Consider the following 9,643-nt stretch of genomic DNA (forward strand, 5'->3'; position numbering starts at 1 on the left):
ATTTTATAATGATGGCCTACAATTCAACGCCACACGAAAGTACAGGGATAAGCCCGTATAAATTAGTTTTTGGTAGAGAAATGAGTTTCCCTATTAACATCATAACGGAACCAATAGAGGAAATGTCCCAAGACCCAAACATATACATCAGAGTATGTCACTGAGCTGGAAGAAAGGCTACGGGAAGCTCATGATCTTGCGAGAAAACATTTAAAGAAATCAGCGGAAAGGCAGAAAATTTTATATAACACCAATGTAAAACGTCACAATTATGAGAAAGGGGATCTAGTATGAAGGAATCAAAAGAAAAATACACCAGGACTAAAATTAAAGATTGTCCGACAATGGACAGGACCATGGGTAATAATAGATAAGAAAAGTGACATTATTTTCAAAATTCAACATTCGAAAAAGTCGACAGCTGTAATAATCCATGGAGATAATTTAAAACCTTACAAAGGAAATAAGAAAGCCAAATGGTTCACAGAAAATAATGAAGAAAGAATACCGGTAGAAATACCAAATCCCACCGCTGCCACCAATGTGACGAAAAAGTGTTTAAGTATGGGGACTGAAACTAAAGTGTGTATTCTTGTGTTTGTGCTTTGTTGTTTGGTGTCTACGTTTCACACGTCCACGGACGACAAATGCCAAGTATACTCTTTAACAGGGTAACCCTAAAAATCTCTGGTAGCGTGATTAAGGGAATCCTGGTCACATAAATAAATAAATGGATCCTGGTGTAGTCTGAACGAAGTCTTGCAAGTTAACATAAACACAAAGTCGATTAAAAGTTCAATACTGTATAATTCAAAATCCAAAGTACATGTAAAAGTTTACAACATCTTAACTGCAGGCTCAACAATACGGTGGTATAATCATAAATCGTAAGTACACACCTCTCGTACACAAAATCGTCTCCCTCGTATATCGTATCTCGTCTCCCTTCTCACTATCTATTTCTCTCTTTTATACTACTCTAGTAACCTGATTACAATATGGTTAAATGACTCTGAACAAAGAAATATTCTACAGGAGCAATAATACAGGAGCCCGGAGCCCGGAGCTCAGGTCAACCGAAACTGAGGTCAACGGCCGAGGCACCTGTATAAACAAAGCAACGGGGCACCCGCTGATTACATGATTGATTTGACATTTAACAATGTAACAAGTGCAATCTGATCGAAGGCGATAAAAATAGATTGTAAGGAATTACTTTATAACGGTTAATGAGAATAAGTAATCTAATTATACCAAGATAATAAAATCCAATGATGCATTTACGTAATAAACGGAAAACGTTACACTAATCTATTAAGGTGATGATATACGAAAATTATTCTATAAAATAGTGTTGAAAAATATTTCGGCTTAACAAGTAGTCTTCGATTTTTACTCTCTTTTTTTTTTAATAAATTAAGGATCATTCGTTATTTTTTATCAATTCCGTTCCGATTTACATCGTTGATTAAATTTAAGTTACCTGTACAGGTAAACTGGAGTATTGCCAAGCAGCGCCGCCATTTGTAAACAATGTACAATGTGTCCGTCAAAATGAATTTATCGTTTTGTTCCTTCAGTGTTTTCTTATTCATTTTTTCATTGATCGTCCCATCAGCAATTTCGATAAGCACAGGTGAGTAAAACAGACACCAGTATGGGCACAAAATTAATCATTCGCATAATATATTTGTTTACATTCTTTTTAGAAACACGAACGATAATTTCAAGTTATATATTTGTCACTTATGTACGGTACATCTACACGAATTAATATTGTTTTGACGATTTCGTTTGTTGTAACAATACAGGTAAATAAACTATTCATAGACACCGGGATTAAATAAATTATGAATATGCTCCCGTGTTGAAATATTTATACCTTTCCATTAATATGTATATATTTCAAATGTCCTTAAAAAATAAATTGGTCATACAAATAACGGTTTCGAAGAATTGAATTTTCGATATAAGATTTAGGAGAAATAAACTAAGTCATGTTGACAAATTTGAAACATTTTTATTGCATTATATATATCATATTATTGAGAATAATAAAAAGCATAATACATATACCTTTTTTAACCTAAGGCAGCAACCATTTGATTTTCTGGGGGGGGGGGGGGGGGGCTATGGTTTTTTTCTTTCAATTTTAGCATTACATATAGTGGCAGCTGTGGGTGAAACAAACATTTTTTTTTTTCTCAGAATCAAAAACAAATTATTTTTTTCTCCCAAAACTTGAAACAAACTTTTTTTTCAAAAAAAAAACATAGCCCCCCCCTCCCCCCCCCCCCAGAAAATCAAATGGTTGCTGCCTTAGAATTATTCATATTTTAAGTGACTTGTCGCATTTTGAATATAACTTTTATGAGATTATTTACAAGTGTATATATTTTGGTTTTAAGGATCAGTGTCTCATAAGTCATTTTTTGGCTGGATATTGATTGTTGTTTGAGTATATATAAAAAAGAAGAAGATGTGGTATGATTGCCAATGAGACAACTGTCCACAAGACAACAAATGGAAGTTTTTAACGACCTTGACTGGCTATACAGCCCTTGCACGGTCGGTTATGTCCACAAGAGACCAAAATGACACGGACATAAACAACTATAGGTCACCGTACGGCTTTCAACAATGAGAAAAGCCCATCCCGCATAGTCAGCTATAAAAGGCCCCGATAAGAAAATGTAAAACAATTCAAACGAGAAAACTGACGACCTTATTTATATAAAAAAATGAATATTGTGTGAATGCTGTTCAATCAATATCTGACACTATAATAAACAATTTCATTCTTATCCTTATTCATATATTTTACTACAAACTTTTTTCTGATTTAAAGGACAATGGATTGATTTAAACATGTTTCTTTTTGAAATCCCCATTGTTGAAGCAAAAGTCATGCATAGAATACTTAAAAATATATTAAAAAGGAATTTACTTCAAAGATTGTTCACTTTCAAGAATTCGTGTAGCTAGATTATTTTCTTAGTTTCAATTTTTCAGGAAAATACTTCAGTTATCAAAGTTATAGATTAAGAAACTGTATACTAGCAGAATTCACCAATACATTTGTATCCTGTATGACCAATCTATAACTTTTCTTTCTTTCCATATTTAACACGTTTTTTGGACCACAAACAAAAGTTCCTACACAGTATTGATACAAAATTAACCTTTTGTTTTATCTCTGTTATATATCGACATACACTTAAATATTTTTGTTTCAGTGTATTTAACAACATCATGTAACCAGACTGTTGCCATAACAACTGGCATATCACTGCAATCCAGTACAGCATTATATTACCCTAACTCCATGAACTGTTACCTCGCTGTCACTGTACCAACAAACTATAAAGTAGTAGCTGTCTTTAGGTATGTTAGACAATCATATATAAACCTTGCTGATGCAGAAACATTCCAAATCGTATATTTACATATAATTATAATCAAGGAATTTATAGATACTAATTGGTGATATTCCTTTTGTTCAACCAAGGAGGTTATATGAGGTCATATTACCTCCTTGGTTCAACATAGTAAGGGATTTTTTTACCATCTTATTTCTGTACTGCCGTATAGATTTTTACCCGTACATCTGCTAAACTCTTCTATCATGGAATTTTTTTTTAAATATTGGCACCTTTATTAATCAGTCATTAGAACTGAGGACAGAAGAATGTTTGTCCATGTGTTCATTTACAATTGAATTGTTATTCCCTTGATTCATGTATATTTTCCTTCGTTCTTTTTTTTCATCACAAACTAAAATGTTTATTCTACTTTATATGACAATAAAGCTATTCTTATACCAGCTTATCCAGATATAGATTTGGACATGACTGTACTCTTATCAGCCAATAGACATTTTTGAACCAATTAATCTAGTCTTTTAGTTACTCTAATCAGTCGGATCTTATTTCAAGCTATTTTTTTCTATCCTTTTAAATGAACATATTTGCCGTAAAATACTAATATTGTAATCCTTGCTCATCAATTGGACAATTTTCTCTGCTTATTTGTACTGGGATAAGATGGTACAAAATCATTGTAAATAAAATATAGTTTCATCGTGGTTAAACAAAGCTTTGTCTATAGCTGTGCGGGATTCTATAAATTGTATCATTTGAGCTGCGTCGGATAGAAATCGATCGTATGCAAGTGCACATTTACATGTACATGTATACAACTTTGATTATTTTTAGGAAAATTTTATAAAATTGAGAATGGAAATGGGGAATGTGTCAGAGACAACAACCCGACCAAATAAAAAACAACAGCAGAGGGTCACCAACAGGTCTTCAATGTAGCGAGAAATTCCCGCACCCGGAGGCGTCCTTCAGCTGGCCCCTAAACAAATATATACTAGTTCAGTGATAATGAACGCCATACTAATTTCCAAATTGTACACAAGAAACTAAAATTAAAATAATACAAGACTAACAAAGGCCAGAGGCTCCTGACTTGGGACAGGCGCAAAAATGCGGCGGTGTGAAACATGTTTGTGAGATCTCAACCCTCCCCCTATACCTCTAACCAATGTAGAAAAGTAAACGCAAAACAATACGCACATTAAAATTCAGCTCAAGAGAAGTCCGAGTCTGATGTCAGAAGATGTAACCAAAGAAAATAAACAAAATGACAATAATACATAAATAACAACAGACTACTAGCAGTTAACTGACATGCCAGCTCCAGACTTCAATTAAACTGACTGAAAGATTATGATTTTATCATATGAACATCAGGCACAATCCTTCCCGTTAGGGGTTTAGTATCATACCATCATAACATATATGAGAAGAACATAGCCTGTTTAAGTACGAAATAAAAGATGAATTTTGATCTGTGTTATATGGTTCTTATAACAACGCAATTTTTAAACAGTTACATACTTTTGATCGAGATTCAATTTCAAGCCGAAATAGAGATATACATGTATTGATATTCACTTGCATAAGGTCGATTTCTATCCAACGGAGCCCTTTTGTTATTTAGATTGTTTTCTTAAACGACTAAAATCTCCTCTGGTTCGACTTATGCTGAGATTTTCAAGCATTTACATTGAAGTTGCCTGTTTATCGAGAATATAACCAATTGTTATGATTCTTATCCTTGCCTCATTCATAACAGACAGGGATCATTAAAAAAAATGGCCCCTTACGATGCATGATCTGTGTATATTTTTATGAATGATGTCCTTTTAATATCCCAATTTCCAGATTGCAAAGTTCGATGCTATACTGATGATGTTACTAGCATATATATTACATTATTGACTGACATTTGGTGTTACCGACATTATAGATTGATTGGTATTAACCACTTATTATTTGATTTAAGAAAGTTAAACCTAGCTTTACAGTACTTAGTACGAGGAAAATTTATAATTTTTGCAAGTGTAACTATGTATTAAAAAAAATCTTTTTTGTAGACGATATGAAATTGAGGTACTTAGTAGCGTTTGTAAGGACAGTGTCAATTTTTATGATGGAGCGGACACCTCTGCCAGTCCGTTGAATTTGGATCATAACTGTGGAGATATAGCGCCAACCAACATAACTTCTACTGGAACTTCACTCACTGTTCAACTGGTTACAGACTCAACAGCCATCTACAGAGGCTTTGATCTTATACTTTCGGCATTTTCATATGGTAAGAGACATGATCAAAAAATCACAATATAAACACACTTAATGAAGAGGATAAACAAACTATTTTTGAAAGTTAGTAAAATTATGTAACATTCTCACTAGTTTGTCAACATCAATGTTGACGAATCTTCGGATGTTATTACAAATTCTGTAAATAATTCCAAATTATTTTTCTAAATATCCGAACTTGGAATAAACATGTTTGTCAGAAGTCTTTTCTTTTTTATGTAGCCTACGACATCAAAACGTAGCGATCCCACATTCCATCGTCGTCGATGTCGTCAACATTTATAACTGTTCCCCAAATCGGCATGTCCCAGTTTCTCCCTACTCGCTAAAAGAAGTTGTGGGTTGCCAATCAGAAAGATGTCCACCTACAAACCAAAAACCTTGTTGGCCTTAGTCCAGCAACTTGTTTAAACAGTTTGTCACTTCATAATTATATATTATACTTTGATTTTTGTAGCACCCTGTTCAAGTGACCAATACAGCTGTACCAACTCGCTGTGTATTTCATCGACACTAAAATGTGATAATTATGACCAGTGTGGGGATCAGTCTGACGAATCTGACTGTACAGGTAATTATATATTATAAACTAACGACATCTAACATAACATCTGATATAACAGGAACATATATTTAAACTGCACTCGTTCTATTTGAGCAGTCAAAATGCGTTGACTGTATATTTCTATGTCATATACAGTCACTGACCCGACAGATTTCACTTTTCCTCACGAATATTTAAATAGAAGTTGCCGAAACTATATTTATTTATTTATACAACCTCTCTTCAACTTGTTCTTGTTTCCAATGTATACAACGAAGCGTGGAACGACTCCAGCTTATTTCTTTTACAATTTTTGGAAAAAAAACATATTTCACTTGTTAATATTTTTTGTTTGAAACCTATAAATCATTATGTTTTATGCTTATTGTTGATATTTTAGTCGATACTCAAACGAATTCGTTCACCATCGATTGGGGTTTCAACAGGTACAATGTAATGTACATTTCATTGTGTTATCTATTTCTCCGCCTGATATGAGGCCATTTTGAAGGGAGATTTCCCCCAATATTTATATCAAATAAATAACATTAACACATTAAATCACAATGGAACATGTTTTTTTTTCTAGATTGCAGTATAAAGACAATAATAGTGCATTGACTTGACATATCAACAAGTGGATATAAGGATTCGGCCCGAAACGGGGAAAGAGCTCGTTCATATGTCAAGTCAATGTACTATAATTGTCTATACATTGACTGTTCCCAGCATATACTGAGGATACGTAACTGTTGGAAGTACACCACTAATTAATGGCCCCATTGCTTTCTATGTTAAATTCCTCAATTTCGAGTGGTCACAGCTCTTTTATCTTAAGTGCAAATAAAGTGACAATCATTGCATGTCAAAGCAACACCTTCTGGTGTCCTGTACTGAAAAAATCAACATACCTTACATTGCATATAAGAAAGAACTGGTTTCCGGAACTTCGGATGTACCAAAACAGGTACTTCCGATCTGACAAAAAGGCAAAATGTACCCTCCTTTTAAAATTTCATGCCATTTTTTTATTATTCAAATTTATCAGTCAAAAATTGTTCTGCAATGATCACCAGTCATGCAGCTTTCATTTGATTTCAAAATTAATAAAATATTCTAAATATATTGAGAGTTATGTCCATGCGTAGGAACTATTTTGTGTTAAATATGTACTACTTTCTGGTATGTGCTTTCTGGCCGGGCCTGAATTAGTGGTGTTACACCTGTTCATCTAATCGTAATTAGATATAGGAAGATGTGGTGTGAGTGCCAATGAGACAACTCTCCATCCAAATAACAATTTAAAAAAAGTAAACCATTATAGGTCAATGTACGGCCTTCAACACGGAGCCTTGGCTCACACCGAACAACAAGCTATAAAGGGCCCCAAAATTACTGGTGTAAAACCATTCAAACGGGAAAACCAACGGTCTAATCTTTATAAAATTTAAAAAAATGAGAAACAAGAAACACGTATAAATTACATAAACAAACAACAATTACTGTACATCAGATGCCTGACTTAGGACAGGTACAAACATTTGCAGCGGGATTAAACGTTTTAAACGTTTCAATGGATCCAAACCTTCTCCCTTTTTCTGAAACAATAGCATAACATCACAACATAGAAATACATATTATACTGACGATATCTCTATGTTTATCTGATCTTATCAAATATACTGACTTATCATATTACTTATACTGATATACTCCTGTTTTGTCTTCCAGATGCAGAACTGGCAAACACAGCATCTAGTGATAACTCTGCGTTGATAGCAGGGATTGCCATTGGTGTTGGGTCGGTCGTCATCATTTGCGTTTTAATTGGTATCTATGTATACCGCCAATACAGATGGAAGATGTTCTTGAAGGATCCACTTCCAATTATACAACAATGGGATAATCAAACTAATTATCCGCTGACAAGGAAATATTACAAAACTCATAACGATGGTTACCATTTAGTGAAGAACGGATCTGATCCCAACATGTCTTCATCTCCGGACAGACCTAGTACTCCTAATTCAGGAGGAAGTTCAAGTAAAAGCATTATTAAAATTCCAAAGTCTGGAGATTCGATTGCATGAAACAATATGTTGGTTTCCATGCAGTTTTTAACAAACATAGGGATTTTTGTTTAAAACTTTCTTAGTTTAGATAAAGCAGTGGTTGTATTTAACAAATAGTAATAAATTTCTATTTCGACAATTTTAAAAAATGCATATAATTAGTTAAATATTTTATTTCCTCTAACAATCAACTGAGTGATTTTTATATCTTTTTTCATTCATAGTATGGTAATATTAATCCAACTCTCAAAGTATATGTGTATTATATAGAAATGAAAAAGAATTAAAAAGAAATATCCTTTAACACATTTAATTAGAGGGGAGGCAAATTCGTTAGTCCTCATCATTATAATCCCATTAAACATGAATTTGATATATTTTTTCAACTTCCTTTCAAATTATTTGTTACTATTTTTTTGTTCAACGTTACCAAATTTGTCAAAATGAATAAGCAGAGAGAGGGAAAGAGAGAGAGAGGGAGATTTGTAACCGAATCATTAAAATTACCTTCAATCATTTTAGAATTTTGTTGTATAGACTGACAATTAATTGAAAAAGTAATTTGTGTTGTTACATTAATTTTTTTGTGTAATTTTTTTTTTATATAGTTTTCTAATGTATTTCGCTGGCGAAAACCTTTTTATTATTAAAAAAATATTTTTTGATTTGTGTTGCAAGTTTTATAAAAAAGAATACAGAAATATATCTTCTAATTTGTACTGACATATTAAAATACCTACATGATTGTATTTACCATGCACATTACAAAGCCATTATCATCTGATTCATGAGTAAATGTACGACCAGCATTTTGATGCTTGACTTCAATATGGATCTAGCATTCTGAAATTTTGGAAATACTGAAATCAACAGCAGCATGAAAAAAAACTAGAAAGACAGGGAAAAAGGGAGAAAATTTAGGGAAATTATCAGGTCATAACTTCTTTTCCAGTTTACACTTTGTCTACATGTAGGTTGTTGAATATACATTGATATACCTAATTTCGAGAGGCTACCAGGACTATGTGTTGTTGTTTGTATCATTGGTCATCGTGTTTTGTTTCGGAGGAGTTCGGCTGTTGGTGTTGTATTTTTCTTGCTTTTCATTTAATTTATACATTGAACTTGCATTACAAAATGATGTGTGCCAAATGTGAAACAGACTGCTCAAGTTAATCTGTTAACCCTTTTAGAGCACTGGGGGACACCTCGATGCTTGGCAGGGTTCCCTTGCTAAATTTTTAGTTTTTCATGAAATGTTTTGTAAATTTTTGTTAGTCTTCGTATTTTTTTCGTTTTAGTCATGATTACTTCCGTCTCATTTCTCAAGTATACTATTATTCATTTGTATGAAA

At 33.1% G+C, this 9,643-nt stretch overlaps 1 protein-coding gene across 1 annotated transcript; it reads left to right on the top strand.

Annotated features, from left to right (window-relative positions):
- Positions 1-1,472: 1,472 nt before the first annotated feature.
- On the top strand, positions 1,473-8,953 carry LOC139523245 (neuropilin and tolloid-like protein 1). The gene is made up of 5 exons (XM_071317095.1): positions 1,473-1,636; positions 3,237-3,384; positions 5,444-5,664; positions 6,130-6,243; positions 7,948-8,953. Exons 1-5 carry the CDS (start codon positions 1,534-1,536, stop codon positions 8,304-8,306), a joined length of 945 nt encoding a protein of 314 aa, XP_071173196.1. The 5' UTR covers positions 1,473-1,533; the 3' UTR covers positions 8,307-8,953.
- Positions 8,954-9,643: the final 690 nt, after the last annotated feature.

This window comes from Mytilus edulis, chromosome 5 (assembly GCF_963676685.1).
Source record: "Mytilus edulis chromosome 5, xbMytEdul2.2, whole genome shotgun sequence".
NCBI classification, from domain to species: domain Eukaryota; kingdom Metazoa; phylum Mollusca; class Bivalvia; order Mytilida; family Mytilidae; genus Mytilus; species Mytilus edulis.

Coding starts and splice junctions, on each gene's coding strand:
- LOC139523245 (XM_071317095.1), top strand. CDS start 1,534: ATGTACAATGTGTCCGTCAAAATGAATTTATCGTTTTGTTCCTTCAGT. Junction 3,385..5,443: donor AAAGTAGTAGCTGTCTTTAG/GTATGTTAGACA, acceptor TCTTTTTTGTAG/ACGATATGAAATTGAGGTAC. Junction 6,244..7,947: donor TGACGAATCTGACTGTACAG/GTAATTATATAT, acceptor TTTGTCTTCCAG/ATGCAGAACTGGCAAACACA.